This window comes from Penicillium samsonianum (genome assembly GCF_028829775.1).
Source record: "Penicillium samsonianum strain IBT 33392 chromosome Unknown utg000002l_segment0_segment0, whole genome shotgun sequence".
Lineage (NCBI taxonomy): Eukaryota > Fungi > Ascomycota > Eurotiomycetes > Eurotiales > Aspergillaceae > Penicillium > Penicillium samsonianum.
Window position 1 is genome coordinate 1,657,721 of NW_026643260.1, and position 22,701 is coordinate 1,680,421.

Sequence of the window (22,701 nt, forward strand, 5' to 3'; positions counted from 1 at the left end):
ACATAGGTAGAGCTAGCAGATCAGTAGACGAAGTCACCCCACTATAATTCCGGCTACACCCCACTTCTACTCCAACTTGCACTTGCACTTCCACTTCAACTTCAACCCAACTACTTAGTTTCCTTTATCAAATTCCAGCCAAGAAACCAAACCAAAATGTCCCCAACCACCCCCGCAATCCTCCTCCTAGGAACATGCGACACCAAACTCCCAGAACTCCTCTACACAAAAGCCCAAATCGAATCCACCAACGCAACAGTCCTCCTAATGGACATCAGCCGCAACCCAACCACCCACGAAGAAATCGCCATTCCCCAAAGCGCCCTAGTCACCTCTTCCTCCCCGTCAACCCCAATCCCAGATCTAACAACCCTCGCGCGGGCCGAGTACATAACCACACTCACACCCTACGCCACGACAAAAGTAATCGACCTCCACCAATCGCACCAAATCCACGGCATCCTCGCCATCGGCGGCTCATGCGGCACATCACTAGCAGCAGCAGTCATGCGCGACGCGCTACCAGTCGGATTCCCCAAACTAATCGTCTCAACCATGGCATCGGGAGACGTGGGGCCGTATATTGGCGAAACGGATATCAGCATGATGTACAGCGTTGTTGATATCGCGGGCCGGAACCGTGTTTTGGAGGGTGTTCTTGATAATGCTGCTGGGGGGATTGTCGGGATGGCGAGTGCGTTTTTGAAACGAGAGCGGGGTGGGAAGGGGGTAGAGGTACCTTCATCTTCTGGTGTGAGGATTGGTATATCCATGTTTGGGGTTACGACTCCTGGTGTCACGCGCGCGCGGGAACGTCTTGAGGAGGTCTTGCCTGGTTGTGAGGTTTATGTTTTTCATGCTACGGGGTCTGGGGGGAGGGCTTTGGAGAGACTTGTGAGGGAGGGGCGGATTGATGCGGTGCTTGATTTGACGACTACGGAGATTGCGGATGAGGTTGTTGGTGGGGTTCTTAGTGCAGGGGATGGACGGTTGACTGCGGCTACGATGCGGGATATTCCGAGGGTTGTTAGTGTTGGGGCGTGTGATATGGTTAATTTCGGGGAGGCGGGGAGTGTTCCTGCTGCTTTTGCGGGGGCTGGGAGGTTGTTCCATGAGCACAATGCGACTGTTACGCTTATGAGGACTACTAAGAAGGAATGTGCGGATATTGGGATGTTTATAGCGGGGAACTTGTTGCGGGATTCGAGGGATAGAAGACAATTGAGGCGGACGAAGGTGGTTCTCCCTGTTGGTGGGGTGAGCATGTTGGATATTCCTGGTCAGCCATTCCACGACCCAAAGGCAGATGAGGTATTGTTTTCTACTTTGGAGAGGGAATTGGAGGGCAGTGGGATATCAGTCGCGCGAGATTTGCGTAACATCAATGATCCCGACTTTGCAGTGAGGGTAGCAGATGAACTGGCCAAATTGATCCGCGGAGAATAGATCCTACGGCATGGCCAGGAATATAATCTAAAGCCGGTCATATACGGGAGCAACTACACAAGGAGTGAAATGTTGACGCATAGCTTCGATTTGTTGAAGTTCTACACCATCACAATCGGCCCATGGAGGCCTACACACCAGAATAAGGTATCAAGAATAAAATCCCATCACGCAGTGTTGAATGCAAGACCATCCCAGGTCATCCCACGCCAAAACAAAAACATTAGAAACACACCATCCCCGGTGCAGGCCACTTTTTATGCCGTTGAAGGACAACCACTTTTGAGTTCTAAGTTGATGGAGAACTCGAAATGCCAATCATAACATCGTCGAATCATGTTGAAAGTCTATTTCCCAAGATTATCATCGAACGCAGTTGAAAATATAAAGAAATTAGTAACGGTAGATCTCGGGCTTGAAGGGGCCGTTGACGTCGAGGCTGAGGTAATCGGCCTGGACAGGGGTCAGCTCAGTGAGCTTGGCGTTGACGTGATCCAAGTGGCAGCGAGCGACCTGCTCGTCGAGCTGCTTGGGCAGAACGTAGACACCGACGGGCTTGCGGCCACCGGCACCGAACTCGATGTACTTCTTGCCGAAGGCGGCATCCTCAGCCTTGAAGAGGGCAATCTGGGCCAAGACCTGGTTGGAGAAAGAGCAGGACATGACGAAGGAAGAGTGGCCGGTAGCACAGCCAAGGTTGACAAGACGACCCTCGGCGAGGAGGATGATGTTCTTGCCGTTGAGGTTGTAACGGTCAACCTGGGGCTTGATGTTCTGGACGGACTGAGCGTTGGCCTTCAACCAGGCGACGTCAATCTCAATATCGAAGTGACCAATGTCTGAAAGATCGTTAGTATTAATGCTCAAACCAACCTTTTGACCCAAAACAACTTACTGCAGACAATGGCGTCGTTGCGCATGGCCTCGAAGTGACGGCCAACAAGGATGTCACGGCAACCAGTGGTGGTGACGAAGATCTGACCGGTAGGGGCAGCAGCCTCCATGGTGTTAACCTCGTAACCCTGGACGGCAGCCTGGAGGGCGTTGATAGGGTCGACCTCAGTGACGATGACACGGGCACCCATGGAGTGGAGAGCCTGGGCACAACCCTTGCCGACATCACCGTATCCGGCAACGACAGCGATCTTACCAGCGATCATGACATCGGTGGCACGCTTGATACCATCGATGAGGGACTCACGGCAGCCGTAAAGGTTGTCGAACTTGGACTTGGTGACACAGTCGTTGACGTTGATGGCGGGAACCTTGAGCTTGTTCTCCTTCAGCATCTTGTACAGGTGGTGGACACCGGTGGTGGTCTCCTCGGAGACACCGAAGCAGTCCTCGAGCATCTCGGGGTACTTGGAGTGGATGAGGGAGGTGAGATCACCACCGTCATCAAGGATGAGGTTGAGCTTCTTGCCATCGTTGAAGGCCTGGAGCTGCTGGTCCAAGCACCACTGGTACTCCTCCTCGGTCTCGCCCTTCCAGGCGAAGCTGCAGAAAGAATGGTCAGACGAAGTCCACAAAAAGGTATGAAATCTCAAAAAGGTTTCAGAAAGAATGAAAACTTACACAGGGACACCGGCGGCGGCAATGGCGGCGGCGGCGTGATCCTGGGTGGAGAAGATGTTGCAAGAAGTCCAGGTGACCTCGGCACCGAGGTGAGTGAGGGTCTCGATGAGGACAGCAGTCTGGATGGCTGGAGGAGCGGTCAGCACATGATTTGCTTTTTGTGATGGATCAACATACTCATGTGAAGACAACCGGCAATACGGGCACCCTTGAGGGGCTGGTCGGCACCGTACTTCTCACGGATGGCCATCAGACCGGGCATCTCGACCTCGGAGAGCTCGATTTCGCGGCGACCGAAGGCGGCCAGGGACTAGGGAACGGTCAATGTTTGAAGGGAAAAAATAGGTGATTGAGAGAGAACATACGAGGTCAGCGACCTTGAACTTCTGTGCGGGAGCAGCCATTATGTGAAATATGTATTCAAAAACTGCTGATTGTTAGACAAAGATCAGAAGTGATATAGGAATTGTAGGAATTGACTGACCAAAGGGTGTATGAATGAGAAAGGAAGAGGGAAAGAGGGAAAAGGAGAATAGAGGGGAAGGAAAACTCTCCGCTTAGTGAGGGATCCACCAAGGTCCCAGAACGTGGCAAGTATAGGTACCGCCTTACGATACATTTTCAGCGTGTGTGGCCAGGTACCGGTACTTATCACCACTTCTTCGGTCTCCGTAGTGGGCTGACTGATGGCGGGGTCTTGAGCTTAGTCAGGATCAGCAGCCACCATGAGCTAAACGTGGCATCTATTGGTGGCATCTATTGGGATCACGTGATGGGATCGTGTAACCCAGCCCCTCATCTACGGTAGTTAGCTCAATAGTGAATGCATCATCTTGTGCATCAAACCTTGCTATACCACAAGCTACATATATATGTAGTTCCTGTTGAAGTAAAGTACATTCATCAATTGATCTCAAGATCGTCTTGTATAATACATATAATACATGGACAAATATGCCCAGATGTGCGGCAGGATATCCCAATATGGGCTAGTGCGCTTGAGGTGGGGCCTTGAAAAACAATCCTCCAAGATCGGAAAGGGTACGGAGTATATCTTCAGATAATTATAAAAGTCGACGGCTGCTAATAAACAATGCAATTGAAGTAATCATTTTGGTTGATATTTTATTTCGAGTATCACAACAATCAAAGGATAAAATAAAAGGAATGAAAAAGAAGCCACCATACCATGCCACTAGTTTTACTTGACATGAACCCTCATCTATCTAAAAATAAAGATTTGCAAATAAATAACACCCAAGTCTCCTTCTAGACCAGTGTAGCGCAAACTCTATAGACCTTGTTATGTGATGTATGCTCCCAGGTCCCAATTACCGGGGATTTATAACGGTGCGTTAGAGCACAGCGCAGGAAGACAACCGGCGAGTTGAGGCAAACACCTCATGTCCCTCTCATAACAAATTATAGTAGTTAAAACCAGCTGGTATGTTCCAGCTTTGGTACATACTCGTCATTGAGAGGCTTCATCAATGCGTCGTGCTTGGAAACTTCCCGCAGCCTGTCTAGCTCGGTGAAGCCAAAATGCATCAACCCAGCGAGGGGATATTTCTCCAGCGTAACCATATATGACCGGGCTTCAGATTTTTTTCATAAGTTAAGGCATGTGAAAAGAGAATGGTTGGCCATAACTTACTGCTGCAGGATTCTTGATCGACAGAGGACCGGCCAGTCCAACTCGCACAGAGGTATATCCAATGAAATTTGCAATGGATATTTTCGGTGCATCGTTTATACGTTCATTTATATGCTTTGCATCTTGCAGAACATGTCCACATGCTGCAGATCCCGAAGGGCATGTTCAACCTGGTTGGATACAAAGAATTTGGAAACAACTGCAACAATTCCTCCAAATGTAGAGCTCGATCTGCACACCCCTAGAGTTAGTGGAGCAAAGTAAGATAAAATAAGATCCTCCTATTTTGACATTATATTAACCGTCTCAGGATTATGCCACCATCTTCGCCAGTAAAGAGTTTCCCATGAGTTGCGTTTGTCTTTGCCCAACTCATTATTTCGGGCAAAAATCGTGGTATCAGTCCCTTTATTACGTGCCTCAGCGATGGAAATCAGATGTGTGATAGTGTGACTGCAAAGTAAGTTTGACAAGAGAATAATGAGACTTTGTAAGTACGGGTTGATGGGGCTTGGGTGGTCATACGTGCGGGTTATAGCGCCAATCCTCCTATGAGTAGAGGCAAGCCACACTTCTCTCCGGACGGGGTCATTGGATGGCTGTGGCAGGCATGATGAAGGCATGAGGAGTAAGGGCGAAAAAGGACATCACGCGAGAACCGAAGGCGGTTTATCATGCCCAGGCACTGTCGCGCGTGGAGGATGTCATGGTGGGGGAGCTTGAAGTAACCTAGTCTAGTAGACGGATTCATCATCGTCCTCTAACGGGATTCTTTGTAACCGAGAAAACAGCTCCAGTTCTATGCGCTGAGCCGGAATTGGGCCTTAGAGGATTTATTTCACTATACTAATGCTAGGGGGGAAATCGTGCTCGAAGATGGGCTCACCAGCCCCCTTTATATTAGCAAGCATGGACTAGCGGAAATGCCAACGAAGCAATTTCTCTGCGATACGGTCGGGGGTTGTTTGGAATTCGGCACACGATATCTAGACGCGTAATAGAACAGTCGAAATTACCACGGCGCTAAAGTTCCTCGCGCTCTATAGGGAAGACGTCACTTGGCCTGGGCAAGAAATGCCTCCTTTTACCAGTTCCCGTGTAACAATTCCTGGATGTATGATTGTCGAACTCAATTCCCGGATCAGAGTCTTCCTTTCTGCGGTCCGTTATCGATTGATATCCCAATCAACCTTTCCGGCCCTCATTCTCGGACCGATAAAAGGAGTTCAACCTTCTCAAGGCACTGGTTGAAACGTTGAAGGAGCGAAATGACATGGTCATGGCCTTTATCGTCAGCTGAACCGATTCGCCTGTGAACCACCTGGGCATGTTCTGGTGATAGCTTGGAATGTGTTATCGAGCTTCGCCTGGAGCCCGCGGCAAGAAGTCTTCGCTTCTGCTGAAATCACGACTTCATTTTGTGTTGTCTGCAGAACAAATTACAGTGTTAGCAGGTATATGTGTGTGAGTTATCTGCTGCAGAAGGCCTTACTCTTAATCAAGGTAGGCTTGCCACCGTCCGAACCCACGATAGGCCCAGACTTCTTGCGAGTCCAACTGTTCCTAACAGGTTTTCTCTGCCTTCCTGGCTAGTAATCCGACTGGAAGTTCTACTCTTGTGGGGCTATGCCGATCCGAACGTTTTTGGGCTCATCGTCAAGGCCAAAGATGAAATTGCTTGGGCAAAAGCGTTCACGAATTTCCAGCCGACAAAGATGGCAGGATGGTAGGTTTTGTGGTAGACGAAGACAGCAGATGTAAAATGCAAAAGAGGACTCTGAAAATTGCTTATCGAGATGGGATATGAATGATATGTGGGAAGAAAGTGAAAGGAAGTGAGGAGAAAGTGAAGAGGAGGAGAAAGCAAAAAAGGGAAGTTGAGGAAGGCAGCACTTAGCTTAGACTATAAACATTCACTTCACTGGGGCAAGAACTATAGGAGTCTAACTAGCCCTAAATGTATATAGATTGCGTAACCTAAGGCTGCCCGGGTGAGTTCCCAGTATACAAATATAGCGAATCATGGAACTATACGCGCCTTCTCAATTCTTCATGTGCTTCTTCGCCTTCTTGGGCACTCTGGCCATCTCAGTCTTCCACCCCTGATCAATGAGCGGTCCACGCTCGTTCAATAAGGACCTCGGGAGGTTCTAAAGGGCTAAATGATGGGGGAGTCTTACTTCCAACCTCGGAACCTTGGGCAACGTTGTACACATGTCAATCTACATAGTACATATACGGGTTCATTCACTACTAAAATTCAAATCATTGATAAACATATCCTTTGTTCATGTACAGGACATGCTAAGCCTAAAAAAAAGAAATAAAACCACCCATATGAAGTTGGAGTCGTCTCTTTCGTGTCCATAGAACGCCTTAAGAACAGGAAAATTGCAAGCCATAAGAGATTCGTCAACGAGCAGAAAACAGATAGCGAGAAAGATAAAAATAAAATCAAATAAACGGCATGGTCTCATAAGTCATGAAAAGAACGAAAATCATGATGGCTCGAAATAAGACAACACTAGTAAGCGATCTGCTGCGCCTCATGCGCCCCATAGGGATTTCCATCACGGTAAAGAGGGGTATTGTCGGTTCGGGATTCATTCATCGAAGGTGCATATTCAATCTCATCAGGCCATCGATGACGGCGGGAAGGCGCACCCTGGCTACGAGCACGACGACGCTCACGCCTAACAGCACGTTGAGCACATTCCTCCTGGAAATGGGTATTTTCCTTGCGTTTCTCCATAACCTCCTTCCATTCACCATAGGCGCCCTTGATACCGAGTGCAGCGAGACCGATACTCACAGCGTCCTTGGAGTTAGCTTTCATGCGACGTTTGCGGGCCTCCTCTGGCGTAATCTCTCCCTCTTTCAACTGCTGCATTCGCTTTTTCCTCTTCTCCATGCTACCGTAGAGACCGTGCGCAGCGTGGATAGTGGCCACACTGGCCAGACCTCCCGTCATCAGCATATCCCGCTTCAGCTTCTTGCGTTTCTTCTTTTCATCAGAACTGTCACCTAAGTCAGAATCACTCTCGGAGCTGGACCCGTGGCCGCGGTCCTTAGAACCAGCACCGGATTCACCGCGCGGTGCGCTGGTGGGTGCATATGGGGGTGGATTTCTTCCGTCCATTGAACGGTATTGACCTACATCTCTCGAGCCTTTGCCCCGTCTCGAGTCCCGGTTGTAATAATTGCTGTCCGCATCTGAATCCGAATCGTCGTCGTGTCGATGTCCCCGGTGATGACGCCGATTTCGGTCGTCCCGATGCTCCCGACTATGCTCCCGATGATGCTCCTTACGACCGTCTCTGCTGTCGCGGCGACGGTCTTCTTCTTCTCCAAGTCCCAGGGCGGCCATGCCCTTGCTGATGTACTCCGAAACGCTCTTGCTGCGCTTGTGGGAGCCACGCTCGTTCTCGTCACTGCCTCGGGAATCGTCGCGGCCGCGAGGCCGAGAACGTGATTTTGAGTATCGATCAAAGATTTCTTTTCCGGCAGCGGCAATAGCTCCAGTGGCAGCCAGGTTCTTGAGGCCACTACCACCTGAAGAGCGACCACCGTCTCGGCCACGAGATCGTGAACGCGAGCCGCCACCCATAAAGTGGCTAGCAGCCAGACCCGCAAGCGTGGACTCGACGACATGACGTGTTCCGTGCTTGCTGGGATCTTTGTCGACAAGACCGTCAGTACCACCAGCAGTCACAGCGGCAGTGAGGACGCGCTTTCCTTTCGTACCGGCCCATTCGCCCGGCTCTTTGCGCTGTTTGAAAGCCTCAACTGCGCCGGCTGTCAAGGCAGCGCGAGCAGCCTGTGCGATGCGCTGCTCGCTTTTACCACGCTTGCTGCCGCCATCGCGTTTGCTTCCGCCGCGATGGCGGCTGCGACTGCGCGAATCTGACGACGACCTGGAATATGATCTATGGCGACGGCGGGATGGAGAGCGGGCACGGCCACGATCTCCGCGGCTGGCGGAAGCAGCGGCACCCCCAAGGCCTAGGGCACCCAGGGCTTGCTCGCTGAATGACTTGCGACGTCTGTGGCGGGGTGGAGAGCGACTTGGAGAAGAATCAGAATCGTATTTGGGGCGACGGGAGCCTGAGAGATATTAGAATCAATTTCAACCACATCAGCTCTATATCACTCACGTTTATCCTCGTAGTGTCTTGACCGACGAGGACCGGAGCTTCGGTAGGCAGGATCGTTGCGTGGATCGTAACCGCTGACGGAGGAGGCACGGCGCACATTTTCGTAGACGGGTCGCCTCGGCCGCCGGGAGGCATAAGAGCGCTCGTAGGCATAGTCTGAGCCGGGTGGGTAGTCGCGCTGCACTTCCTCGACCGAGTCGTTGCTTTGACGGGGTACATATGAGTCTCGCTCGTGTCGGCTATAACGGCCACGAGGGTCATCATATGGATCAGCATAACTGGCTGGGCGTGTGTAGCGGTCACGCGGCTCGCGATAACGGCGGTCCTCGTAGTACGCCATGGTTGAGGCGAAAGTGAGGGGGACACAAATTGAAAAATAAAGGTCGAAGGTTGTGAGCTTCTACCGATCACTGGGAGAATATGTGTGATGAAAAAAGAAGTTCGTGATCAGAGATGTATGGCGGGGCTGGGGGTGGCGTGACGTCGATGTGGATTCAGATGGGTGAGCAAAACTTATTTTGGGGCCGAGAGACTTGGCAGTGGCTGAGAGTGATAGATAGTCAGGGAGATAATACATAGAAGAAAAGTACAAAGTTCAAAGGCAAAAGGACAATTCTTTCTCAGGGAGTATATATATCCATGGATACTTGCAAATCAAGATTACGCCAATGACGTACAAAAGAACAGCGAAGGAATGTTTCAAAAGCGGATGTACCCCATCGAATGAGCATCTGGACTAATGTCGTGTATCAGATATCGGATAGCACTCCGACGTCATCCTGCATCTTAAGTGCCAGGGAATTTTCAACGGGCCAGCCCTATAACATACACAAATACTGACATTTTGATAACTTTTTGAGTGTTTTGTTTTACTTTCCTCTAAAGGATATCTACAAAGCATGCCAAAATACAATATACAATATAAAAATATCAAGGATTAAGATTTATGGAACGTAAACAATGGTTCCACGGGTCGCCTACGGGGTTCCCAGTGGCTTACGATCCGACCAACACGATGCGATGGATGTCGTTGGGTGCAGAACTGGTTGCACATAATTTCTCATGGGAATCCCCGAAGGGAAGCTGGACAGTATTTGGCTCTTCCTAGAACATATCGTCTCCCAAAAATTCCAACCATCACACATAACACGAGAACAGCATGGTACAAGAGGGATATAAAACAGGGAAATAATAAAGACACATAGTAACACGTATGATAGGCCTAGACGTCTCGATAATTTGAAACGTGCAGTCATGCAAATGATCGCTGAGATATGAAAAACAAAAAGAGTAAAATAACACATGTTGAGAACCCAGAATTGACAGCCAAAAAAGGGACTAAATAAACAGAATCGAATCACACCGCACAGCAGTGGCCAGGCACAAGGGACCAACAGAAGGCTGAAGTCGTATAATAAACAGCAAATAGAGTGGACGGTCAGAGAAAACCGAACTCCGCTCCCCTAGGGCGCCTGTGGACCAGCCCCTGGGAGAGGCTGTACACCTGCCTCGATAGGTTGACTGATATTGCGCTGGTGGGAAACTGAGGAGTATGCCGAGCCGGGACGAGCCATCGCCCACCGAGCATCAGCCTCTGGCTCCGAAGTAGAGCGCATCTCGTCCGAGTGCGTGCGGTGGGTCCGGATGTGCTGTTTCATATTGTCTTTCCTCGTAAAGGCTTTGTTACAGATCGGACAGTGGACACTCTTTTCGCCAGTGTGCTTCTTGCCGTGGCGCGCAGCATGGCCCGAAGTCGTAAACGTTGAAGAGCACCCATGGCTCGCGGCATAGGGGCACGGGTACTTGTTCTTTCGCCCCGTGGCGCGTGTCGCCCCGGTCTGAGAAGCCGATTCGGATGTGCTCGAACGAGTCTCAGGTGGCGTTCGAGGAGCTGCTGGCCCACGAGCAGGGAATTGGTATGGTTCCCGTCGCGGATCCTGCCGGGCATACGGGTGATAAGATGATGGCTGACTGGTGATGTAGTCGTAAGCTGAGCCATCGGATGACCCCGGTGAAACGGGCTGGACGACTTCAGTCATCGCATCCGAGTGATGCCTGGTCCCTCGTGGTGATGTTGCTGGAGATTCGGATGAAGCTTGGGGACGGGTGTACTGGTCGGTGACGGGCGGAGGTAGTCGTTCTGACTGATGTGGATAATATGATGGTGATGTGTGAGTCCGACTAAGTCGGGGCGCGGAACGGACCGCAAAAGATGGGTTATCATCATTATTCAGAATGGACACAATACTCGTCCTACAGCTGGACATCTCCTCAAGGCCCCGATGTGCGGTCACCCGGGCTGGAAAACTATACTAAAAGGCAGAATCCACGTTAGTTTAGACTGCTGCCAACCGGCTCAGCCGGACTCTGGGTACTCGTAAGAACTCGAGAGATCACCGATCTAAGACAAGGGGAGAAAGGGGAGGAGGGTGTTGAAGAAGAGAAAGAACATCTCGCTCATTTCTTGCCCCCGGAGGACACGACAAACGCACCAGCGGCTCTCGAAAGATGTTTGTCCTCTGTGTCGTGTAACACGTCGACAACATTAGACCCTAAATCGGCACTTGCCTGCAGACCTGAGCAGAGGCCCGATGACTCGAGCTTGTGCCGGGCTCCTTGTGTCCTTTTGAGGCACGGGAAGTGACGAAAAAGTATCTCAAAAGTTGTTGAATGCTGGAGATACGACGACTCGGCAGCGATAGGGCAAAGTGAGGTCTGACAAATCTTGTTCTCGCAGTGGAATTTGTTCCGAGGCTCAGGTCCTCTTTTTTCGCTTTTCTTCCTAGGATTTCCTTTTTTTCCTTTCTAATTTTGCAATTGGATGTGGGGAACACAATCGTCAACGGCAGTTGCAAACTGGCCTGGGGATGTTGCAGAAAGTCGAAGATCAACGCCGGTTGTCTAACCGCGCAAAGTAACAGTTCTTCCAGAGAAGTGCTAGGCCGTCTGGGAATATGTAGAAACTAAATGCGCTCTGCGCGTGCCCGTGATAGAGGTCGAAGTGGAAATGAGATCCCCGATATGAGATAAGATGGGAGGGGGGGAATTGACGGGATGACGAGATCCTTGAGAAATCAAAGTAAGAGGTAAGAAATCAAATAGGAATATAGATCATGAAGTAGAAGAGAAAAAGTGACGAGCAGCCAACCATGGCCATTGGTAACTAATTATAAAAAGAGCGAAAGAAGCCAAGCTCCAGGGTCTGTCGAGGCTCCCCAGAGGATACACTTCCATACCGAGCACGCTATTTAGTTCGGTGGAGAATTAAAAAAAGAATTCCAAGAATTCCAAGAAAAATAATAGAAAATAATGTAAAATCCGAAAACAAAAATGAAATATAAGACACAATACTCCGTACAATAATACATACCAAGACCCCTAATCCACCTGTGCAGACCCGTTTTCTTCTCCGTTTCTTCCGGCCCGCCCGCGACTCCAGTAGAGGTCTGTGACATTTGTTTTTCTTTTTCGGATCTCATTCTTTGATATTGTTCTTCCTCTACTCGGTACGGCTTTCTTTCACTTCTAGATATACTACATATTGTATGTGCAGTTAAAAGTCTTAACTCCGACTGGATTGTCATTCGGACTAGGGCTTCGGCTTGGCCAAGCGAAAACAGGAAAAGATCCACCATATCGGCAGAACTACGGGCAATCATGAGACCATTGGACCCTGAGCAGATTAATGGTCTTATTTATGGATTTTATGGGTTTGATTTATGTTTAGGGATTGGAATCTAAAAAGAAAATCAGGAATGGACAAGCTTTTAGCCCTGTCCACATTATGCAATGTACGTATTCATCCATGGATACTCCGTTGAAATCGTATAGCTTCTCACGGGACTACTTTTCTACCTGGGGAAATCCAAGAACATACGTAAGTGATGATGTTAGTACCTTGGCCTGTTTGGGAACTCACCTCCGGCTTAGGGATTCCATAGCGGGTATTCCAAGGTTGGCTTCAATTCGGAGATTCGGAGGTTGATTGGCTGATTGGTTTCTTAGTTTCTTAGTTTCCTACAAATTGTAGCTCTGTTTTATTCAATTTGGTATTTATTATGTACAACGTACTCCGTATTGCAGGGCGATCTCGCCCTACGGTAAAAATGAAACAAGGAAAAAAAAAGATAAGACATAAAAGGTCCAGCCCTGAGATCTCTAACGCTTTAACGCTTTGATAATCTATTAATCTATTTCCCAGGGCTATAACGTGGCGCGCCCTTGCTTGTCGGGGTTTTTGGTTTCTTGAAAGAGTACTTTGCACCGAGCTTTCTTTTTCCCCCCGAGATCAACCAAACTAACATGTGCTGGATAATCCTTCCCCCCCCCCCCCCCCTCCCCCCCCCCCAAAGAAATTACGTGTATATACCATACAATATACATCTGTTTGTGTATAGATATAGACAGGGATTGCCTCCGCGTTTTGAATAAAGATAACCTAATTAACCTAATCTGGATCGTCCGTCACTGTCTGCGTTGACTCGCGCAAAGATTTGCATGCGTAGGGCCTAGGGGGTTGAAAGGGACTGGCCCGTGCGATTATTCGTATTCGCGTCCATCCGCCCCGCTCCGAGAACCCATTCGCGGGGACTCTCCAGGGCTGACTTTCCCTCTACGTTGTAGTACACGTACTCCGTAAGTCGGCGTATGATGAAACAGACTGACTTGATTCTTATCTAAAAGGGGTGATATACTTAGTAGAGAGTGGCCTTAATTAAATTGTGAATCAACGGTGTGCTCTATCCGGTCATTTATCAAAACTGCATTTTTCTTTCTTTTCCTTTGACTCTCCCGCAATTACCACGCGTTGCACTGCCGATCAAGCTAAGCTTCAATGATCCGATCTGCTGGGACTAATCTGAGAGAAGACGTAGTACAAAGTTCGTGGGCTGAGGACGCGGACCATTTTTTGGCTTTCCCAGCCGAGCGTTGATTTGTCTATACTCGATCTTAGACGGGGCATACGTATGCAGCCTACGTATATACACGGTAGACGTATATCGCACGGTAGTTCGGGCTGTCTAGTCCTGCTCTGGCTAATTTGCTTCTGTGCTTGTTTCGACTAAGGATTTAGTGTCCGAGTCAATTCACTCACTCGCCGAGCTTACGCCACAGGCTTGATTCGTCAGGGCCCTGTATTCGTCGGTTTGATTTTACGTTCCTGGAAGGACCCTGTTTTTTTATTTTCCCCCTTCCAAGTTTATTTTACTAGGACGCAGGGCCTCGTGGCCCGCTTACTACGATGAGACTAGTCAGGTGTTAACCAGTAGCATAGCTTCGCTATAATCACTGTTCCCGCCTAGCGGCATGGATACCCTAATTTGTTGCTGCACCCGCCACTTTTTTTTCGCCCACGCGGCCTTTTATATGCTTACGTGTTTCAACTAGGGACTTCGGGAGTACGAAGTATACTCCGGAGAGGCGTAAAAATTTAACTTGGATTGATTGTAGACCTCAAAATCTCCCCGACACCGGTCGGAGATTTTATATCCGATATTCCGACAAAAAAAAGATTTGATCTCCACCCAGTTCCACCAACATTCCCATCTTCGAATCAGAAAACGATTGTCAGCATTCAGCCACACCTGGGCAGTCCCATCAAACTCATCAAACTGCTGCCTGATTACCAGAGTACAGTAAGTGTACCAGTTAATGCTCATAATTCACCGGAATTTATGCTTAACTCCATAGAGACGATCCGGCAGATAGCTTCCCGGCCATCTCCCAGCGTGGATAGCTCGCTTTCGCTTCCACACTAAGATTCTCCTGTGGCTCGTGTTCGGATATTTTCACGCTATTGATCTTTTGATCTATTTCAAGGATTCGGAGCCACTACCATCCCTGGATAATTATGGACCTGTGCTGAGTCATTTATATAGGATTTTAGTGACTGGAGATGCTCAACATATTTCCAACCTTGGTAGAATTCCATGGACCCTGCTTACAAAGCGGAGGAAAATCACCCCGATCATCCATTACTGCCCAGTAGACTCTGTATGGGTCATTCGCTATAACTCCAGCGCTGACTACTCCGTACAATACTGCAAAATGGATCGTCAGGTGCCTTACAATGGTCTGAGCGCCCGTTTACGATAACCCCAGGTATCGCAGTTTAGGCTACAGTCAAACCCTCGCTTCCAAGAATCTATTGAATATTGACTGGTCTTGGTAAAATGGCCGTTCTTGCCCGATGCCCCTGTGAAGACGAGACGCTTTTTAATACAAATATATTTCCGATATCTTCGATAACTACATACATATCAAGTCAGCAAAACTGTATAGTGTAAGAACGATTCATCAGATCTCGCGTGGTATCCGCCATCTCCCAACAATCTAGGTATTCCCCTCTTAATTCCCCATTTATCTAAGTTTATATTCCCACCCTAAGTTCGTGCATCCAATTGTATTTAGCGGATTGTTGTAATCTCTGACATTTGTACTAGTAAACAGGAAACACAAGAGTCCACCTTCCCAAAATAAACTTACTATCGATATTGCGCCACGCGGAAGAGGCATAATGATAACCTCCATTATTATACGCCACCTATCAAATAAGGGTTCGGCCGAATGTGGTTCTTAGAGGTGGAGTTGAGGACGTATAAAAAAATGGAGGCCTGACGAGAGCGAACAACGTACTCTAATCTAAGTTCACTGGGCTGTGATATGTGGCTGAGACAAGGCGCAGTTCATACTTGGACAATCTCACATGGGTTAATCTATAACAATGACTTCAGTACTCCGTACGGAGTACAGCAGTACAAAGAGATTCGGTTTTGATAAGGTTAATTGGCCTCTATTTTTGCTTACTTTCTGTGCCCATTGGCTTCCCAACAACCATTACGCCTATATCAATATTAGCGTATCTATTATGAATGAAGCTGCGTAAGTGGAAACGTCACGTTAGTGGGCTATTCATGCTCCATGCTGGTGTTGCGTGCATGTTAAATGCCAAGCGAAAAGGGAAATTACTTCGAACAGTGATAGGTTAGCCCCTGCATATTTGGGTGGGGAGATATGGCGGCTACCTTGATATGGCGTTGCGAGTCCCGAAGAGTTTTTTCCGGATTTCACCGAGCGGAGAGGGATGAATACGTGAATGGGGGTCGTATTGCGTGGACGGGGGTATTGTTACTTGTTTGGATTATAGAGGTGTTTCTTGGGAACTTCAACGTCGTTCCCTCTGAGATCCCAGGTTTTGATTATACACAAGAAGATTATGAATCGCTCCATTGTCAAAGGGAAAGGCTTTAGATACTGTCCATGATGGCTGGACTATTGAATTATCATAGTTAACTAAATCGACACGACTATCGCCAGTGTGTCTGTATCGATACAGCCACCGGCAGTCTATTGCAACCCCTCAAATTACACCATAGACTGAAACGCATATCATACATATCATTGGCTTTGAAAGGCTGCCAAGATGAGAGAACTAAGTGGTTAGAAGCTAACAGCTGCAGTGCTTAGTCTAAGAAATACCATGCCCCCGCGACATTGGCTCTTGTCTCGTCATTCCAACTTCCCCTTCTATGATCTTGATAGACTTGTTAAGCAGAATTCATCTAATGGAGTGAACTTCGTCAAACCCAGGTGGTATAGTACTCAAATACGCTTTGGAAACACACTGGTGAGCCCGTGCTGACATTCATTTTATCGATCTTGTCAGACTCTTGAACAGACGAGTTCCCACGCCCGACCCTCATCCCCTGTCCAAATCATGCAGTAGCTTGATGCATCTTCAACCTCTTACCTGTGTTAAGGGTGGTATATCATTCAGTCAGCCAAAGCTGGTCGTCCAGTCTGCCTCTCGCTTTCTTGCTCCTTGTGTTCCCTTTTATCGTCTTACCCAAGAAGGAAGCAAGTCCGCCATTCTCTCCATGGCTGAACCTGGTACACATGTCATCCAACTTCGAAATGGAAGCGAAGCCGTCAGGTGCGACACACGGGCACCAGCGCCCGGGTCCTGCATGTGACGAGTGGCCACGCCGAAAGCTGCGCTGCAACATGCACCAAAGACAATGCGGGGTTTTTCAAGGGATAAGGACTGTGTGTGAGGTGACACAACCTGGGGCCTGAGGACCAAAAAAGGGTCACCTGAAGGTCTAGCAGAATGGAGTCGTTCATCTAGTGGCAGTGCTGAATAGCTTTTTTCTGGCGCGTTAGAAAGAAGAAGGCTCCCCTGGCTCTCCGAATAGCAATAGGCTGGCAACATCGGCATCGTGGATGACATAGATCCCGCTGGACCTGTGTGTGCCAACGGTGACGACTTCTTCTATGGCAGAGCTCGAGGCATTCGGATTCTACTTAACTTTACTTCCTCATCCCGGTCTTTTTGCTTGAGGTTGTCAATCATAGACATAACCCGCCACAGGAGACTCGCCGAGTAGCATGATGTATAAAAAAACGGAAAGATTCGGAAATCCAATGCAAGGCAGTGGATCCAAAATCAAGAAGATACAAAAAATAAAAACAAAAAGACCCTCGACTTTGGCGTTATTAGCACCACACTCTAACCAACTGAGTTATGGAACCCGGTTATATTGCTTGCCAGCTATTTTGGTCTTATCATGGGGAAACCAATACCCAGATTAGGGCTACAAGTATATATTGAAAGCATTCAACAACGATTCAATTCATGAGACAGACAAAATATATATTCCTTGTTTGGGCTTATCCGAGCACAGGTTGAAGGGTCATCGCCTGGGCAGGCTTCTGTGTTGACATCATCGCTGACATTCTCACTTCTCTCTTCCACTACTCCCTCTTCACATTCACATTCATACTTATATCCTTTCTCCATACTCTACATCTACAGCCTCCTTCGTCCTTTACATCTACCTCATCGACAACCATGTCTTTTGAGATAATCGCCTCGCCCAGGGAACCTGGCTGCCACAAGATCAGGAGTTGCTAAATCATCTCAAGCGGAGGTGAGGGACTTTAGGCTGTCCCTATCCCCTGTCGTTGACACCCAATATACCTCCTTCTCTGCTGTCACATCTTCAACTGATCTCAAAGGAAGTTCTCCTCACTCAATACTATCACGAGATCAGTCAAACTCTCTGATTGGTTCTAATTCTATGACCTATGCTTGGTCCTGGCGAGATATCCAAGACGGGGCAACCGCACTTCTAACAAACCGAATAGCAGTGTCTCGCTACCTTGCGTACGATTCTCCACGTCTTCGCTTCTTGTTTCACCTACTCTGGACTGAGGGAAGCCTCGCCGACTCTGGCCCACGCCCTCGGTTCCTTGTGTACTCTAACTGGCCCTTTACTCGTTGGCTGGTGGAAACGTTCCTCTCTGCCCTGAGTCGATTTTACCGTCATCCGCACTAGTATATCTATTAAGAGTCGGTCGGCCGCTATCTAGCAGTTCACAATCCTTAAGAGCACGACGACCGTTCTCTTGGCCACTTTTAACTGCGGCCCGCTAGGTTTAAACATGCACGTATGCTGCAGTTTTGGATGAGGATCGCATCATCGACCACCTCGATGCTTCGGATGCCATTCGATACGTTCAACAAGTGATGGAAAGAAGGTACGACGCAAAGCACACACCCTTGCAGTTGTCGGTTGGGGACCTCGTTTATGTCAACCTGCACAAGGGTTACAATGTGCCCAGGAAACTCATCATAATTTGGTGACCAAAGGGCTGGGTGGTTCAAAGTAACTAAGCTATTTTCCAACGCATGTGAATTAGCACTGCTACCGACTTGGATGATTCATCCAGTAATTTCCATCAAACATCTAGGACCTGATCCAAAGACCGCCGATCACTACGGTCGCCAATTCAATACAAATATTCTAGCTCCTATTAAAGCAGACGGCGACTGGCATTGGATGGTGAAAATAGTCGGCTCCCGGGTTCATAGTCGATGGAAGCGACGCCAATTTCTTCCACGTCGTCGCAATTTAGGCCCGGCATGAGACATATAGAGATCGGTTGCGGAAGTCCAAATCCACGCGCCAGTCAATCACTTAATCATCGCAAAAGTGAAGGTATCACCCTTCCAGAGGGGTCACAGAACTACAATAGCGTGTTCCAAACTGTGAATCGTATCCACCGTCTCAGGTAGGCCCACCCCCAGAAGGCATAGATCTTCTTCCAGGACCATACTATTCAGCGGCTGTTGGAATACAATTGCACCCGTAAGATAGTCTTACTAGCCTCCTCTTCACCAGACAAAGCTACAACTATCCTACCTCCCGATATCCCAAAGCTAAGCATAAGCGTGGATCCTAGCGGGTGGTGTCGTATTATACGCATTGCTCGACACCCACATCACCTTTAGACTCTGGTTTGGGCTTCGTTCGCTCGCCCACAACTATCCGACATAGATTACAATAAGTAGTATCACTGGTCGACCACTATTTATCGGTGGTTGTATTCGAACGTGGAGGAAGATGTTCAGATTATCATCGACAACATATCTGACCGATGTTAGAATCGTTTCACGGATTTGATTCTCAACGCTGTTGACACAGTGGCAAACAACCAGAGTGCCATTCACGTCACTAACTAGTGGCATAAATGGTGCTCCCTCCACCGAGCCGGGATTCTCAATTTCCCCAAACCACGACTCAGTCTACACTTTCTATATGAGGCTCACTGCTGATAAGCATTATGCACATATAGCTTGGATTTTGATGTTTTCCCGGCGTCTTGGGGTTTTCCGCCAGCAATCATTGACTTACCCATGATTACGACAACGCAACCCAGACCCCAGGCTAGCAAAGTCAATTTCGGCAAGACATGTGAAGCTTTCGGCGTTTGAACTTAATATCTCCCAGTTACGCGGCATATACGTATAGGGGATTAGTATAGGGACCCCCGTCCCCATCCCCGTTCCCGTCCCCGTCCCCGTCCCCGTCCCCGCCCTCGTCCTGTACCACGCACCCGGCCTCGGCTTGCTTCCTATAATGATGGATCCCGGTGAATAGAGCTATCTTGTGTCAATAGATCGGGGGAAGACTGGGTATTCTGGGTGCTTAGTATTGGTAGGGTGGGGACTCTGGAACAACCTTAGGTCGAAATCTAGATCTGAGTCTAGATAATCAAGGCCTAGGGAGGCTATATTGACGGTTTTGGCGATGAAATCGATGAAATTGACGAAGAAAGTGATAGAAAAATGGGTAGGAAGAAGGCAGGTTAATATATGTAAACCAGAATTGGAGTATCAATTTGTTTGATCTAGTTTATGTGAAAAGAGTGACTTAATTTTGTTAAGGGTTTATATACAAATTGTAGGTAGCTACCATCTGATTACTATTGTATAGGGAGTTTGACATGAAGGCGGTGTATGAAATTGGAAGGGGGTCCCTATAACTAGTTAGTTACCAATCCCCTACGTATATCCAAACTCGGAAAGCCCCGAGGTTGGGAAAAGGGACGGAAGGGGTTCCGCTTTCTTCGAATCCCCTTACCTCTTCGACAGCATATGGTCAACTTCTTGATTGCCCAGGTGTTTACCAAAGAATGACCTCGAAATGGTCTGAGAATCCTTGGAGCGGTTCAGCTGCAATTTGATTATTTTGTTCTACCTTCCCTCTCTCAATAACACCTGGAAGTCTCCCATTCAACGATCGAATCGCACCCTGCAGAACATAGTTAGCGGTTGCGGAGATAATGCGGGGGGTTATGGAGTGTATTCCAGTGTTGTGGCGGGTTTGCAAGCGTTGTATATAATGACATTGTCTATAATGCGACGTCATATCAGTCTATCGGGCTATTACCAAGACCAATAATACCAAGACACCGTTGTTGATATTATCATGTGAGCCAAGAGTGAGGCTCTATATAGCGAGTTAGAAGACGAGATGAACACAGGAACAAAGTTGACAGATTGGTATAGCCATCTCGATCTGCCTGGCTGCTGGGTATAGATGCTGACGTTCTTGGGTCGTTTCAGTGGAGGAAAGAGGTTGTTCCGATGCCTGAGAGGATTCAGGGACAGGTGCTTCTTCTAGAGGTTCTTTGCCTCTTGTAGTACGACGTTTTCCTTTATCCACCATTGTTCTTCCTAGGTAACCAAAAATGAAGAATTGGGAATTGTAAAGAATACTAGTTGTCAGGCCAGTTCCTGTTGGTCAGGCAGGTTGAACGGTAGTGGAAGGGAGAAAGTATGTGTCGTTTCTCGGAGAATCTACTTCACAACCTCAAATCTGTCACCGGCGTCGCTCCGAAAGTAAGAGTCGGAGGAACCTCGCAGTATGTTGAATTACTCTACGGATTCGTGATTGCCTGTGGTTACAAGAATCCATCGATAGGGACAATGCCATGTATTCCCCTGACCAGGAGGACAATGTCAAACTTGTCTACTAAAATCCTACGGATGATCAGCAAATCGAAATCAATTACAGTCCGACCTATTTTGAGTCGTATCACACCCTGGGACAAGTCAAATACCTGCATGGGTTGAACACAAATCAAAACTCATCGACTGAACAGCTCGAAGTCTCAGCTACGGAAGCTGGTACTCCCATTGGTCGCCAGCTGCATCTGTTTGAGCTGGGTAACGAGTTCAATTTCGCTCCCGGAAAATATCGCTCTGCAAACTATTCACTTCTTGATTATGTCGAAGAGTGGAACTCCAAGTCTGCTATTTTCAAGTCTTCTGTACAGTCTTTCCCGGGGCTTATGGCGCCTAGCTTCGTCTTGCTGGATTTCATTGACGAAACTCCCTGGACTACCGAGGAGGTCTACAATCTTGGATACGATAAATATAATCTAACCAAAGAGCTATGCTTCCACTAGTTAAATATCCACTATCCTTCTTCTCTTTTTGCTTCGCTGACTTTTGGGACAGCTATATGGGTGTCAATGCACCTTCTCTGCCCCCTGCGCAGTTCAATCTCCAGCGTATGTGTTGGACCGTTCTCTCCAACAGAGTAATGCTGATAACGACACGGACTTTGATGAATCACACAAACACTGTCCAAACCTTGCATACCTTGGTCTCTCTTACACCCTTGGTGAGATAAATTCCATTGCAGACCAGGGCGTGAATGGAGAGACTAATGTGTTTGGTGACGCTCTGCGGCTGGTCGACTTCTCCCTCTGGGCAGCAGTACACGTACGAGCCAACCATATTTCCCATAAAATTTACAACAAGCCACTGAAATTGAGCAGGGTATCAAGCGTCTGCACTTCCATCAAGAACTAAGCCACCGTTATGCCTTGTGGCAGCCAATCGAGAGCAATGGACTTCCTCCAGCCACCAGACCCCCACACTACGGTCAGATCGTGGTCACTAGTGCTATCGGACAATCTGAGAACACCCTAATTGTCAACATTCCTCTGTCGGAGGATACGGAGTCCGCATATCCCATCTACAACGGAGATCGACTGTCGAAGCTAGTTGTGACAAATATGCGGGCTTTCAACCAGACTAAGTCAGATCGCGCAGGGAATACAAATTCCACGTGCCTGGACAAGATAAAATTGCCAGGGTTGAGCACCTGATTGGCCCAGGCAGCGACGTGCTTGGTGATATTACTTTTGGTGGTATTTCGTATCGTCATGCATTGAATGAGGGGAAACCGGTCCAACAGTATTCGAGCGAAGAAACAAGGATTAAGAATGGGCTGCTTATTACCGCTGTTCCGGGCTCTTCCGCCGTTCTCCTCTATGATTTGCTCCATTTGGGCTGTGCAGGGGATCGAATCTCGGATAGTCCATATATAGGTACTATAGAGATATAGCAAATATAGTCCGCGGTTAATTGCGGTTAACAGGCGCAACGCAACCGTCTTTCAATAGCCTTATTTCAGTCTAGAATCCATCTAAAGATAACTAAGTAAACAAAAGATCATTACTCTTTTAAATTTGATTTAGATCTCATTCGCAAATTAGCAAAAGCACGAACCCAAC

At 48.3% G+C, this 22,701-nt stretch overlaps 5 protein-coding genes across 5 annotated transcripts; 2 read left to right on the forward strand and 3 right to left on the reverse strand.

Moving 5' to 3' along the window:
* Window positions 1–156: 156 nt before the first annotated feature.
* Window positions 157–1,446, forward strand: N7471_002488 (Tm-1-like ATP-binding domain-containing protein; the record flags this gene model as incomplete). Its single annotated transcript, XM_057275208.1, has 1 exon — window positions 157–1,446. The coding sequence occupies one exon, from the start codon at window positions 157–159 to the stop codon at window positions 1,444–1,446; it is 1,290 nt and encodes a 429-aa protein (XP_057139846.1).
* Window positions 1,447–1,839: 393 nt separating this feature from the next.
* On the reverse strand, window positions 1,840–3,425 carry N7471_002489 (adenosylhomocysteinase; the record flags this gene model as incomplete). The annotated part of the gene is made up of 5 exons (XM_057275209.1): window positions 1,840–2,285; window positions 2,342–2,943; window positions 3,022–3,148; window positions 3,199–3,331; window positions 3,387–3,425. The coding sequence occupies 5 exons, from the start codon at window positions 3,423–3,425 to the stop codon at window positions 1,840–1,842; spliced, it is 1,347 nt and encodes a 448-aa protein (XP_057139847.1).
* A 3,774-nt stretch (window positions 3,426–7,199) lies between these two features.
* Window positions 7,200–9,169, reverse strand: N7471_002490 (uncharacterized protein; the record flags this gene model as incomplete). Its single annotated transcript, XM_057275210.1, has 2 exons — window positions 7,200–8,779; window positions 8,830–9,169. 2 exons carry the CDS (start codon window positions 9,167–9,169, stop codon window positions 7,200–7,202), a joined length of 1,920 nt encoding a protein of 639 aa, XP_057139848.1.
* Window positions 9,170–10,292: 1,123 nt separating this feature from the next.
* On the reverse strand, window positions 10,293–11,096 carry N7471_002491 (C2H2-type zinc finger protein; the record flags this gene model as incomplete). Its single annotated transcript, XM_057275211.1, has 1 exon — window positions 10,293–11,096. The coding sequence occupies one exon, from the start codon at window positions 11,094–11,096 to the stop codon at window positions 10,293–10,295; it is 804 nt and encodes a 267-aa protein (XP_057139849.1).
* Window positions 11,097–20,953: 9,857 nt separating this feature from the next.
* Window positions 20,954–22,293, forward strand: N7471_002492 (uncharacterized protein; the record flags this gene model as incomplete). The annotated part of the gene is made up of 5 exons (XM_057275212.1): window positions 20,954–21,039; window positions 21,192–21,584; window positions 21,638–21,690; window positions 21,825–21,904; window positions 21,961–22,293. 5 exons carry the CDS (start codon window positions 20,954–20,956, stop codon window positions 22,291–22,293), a joined length of 945 nt encoding a protein of 314 aa, XP_057139850.1.
* Between the last annotated feature and the right edge of the window lie 408 nt (window positions 22,294–22,701).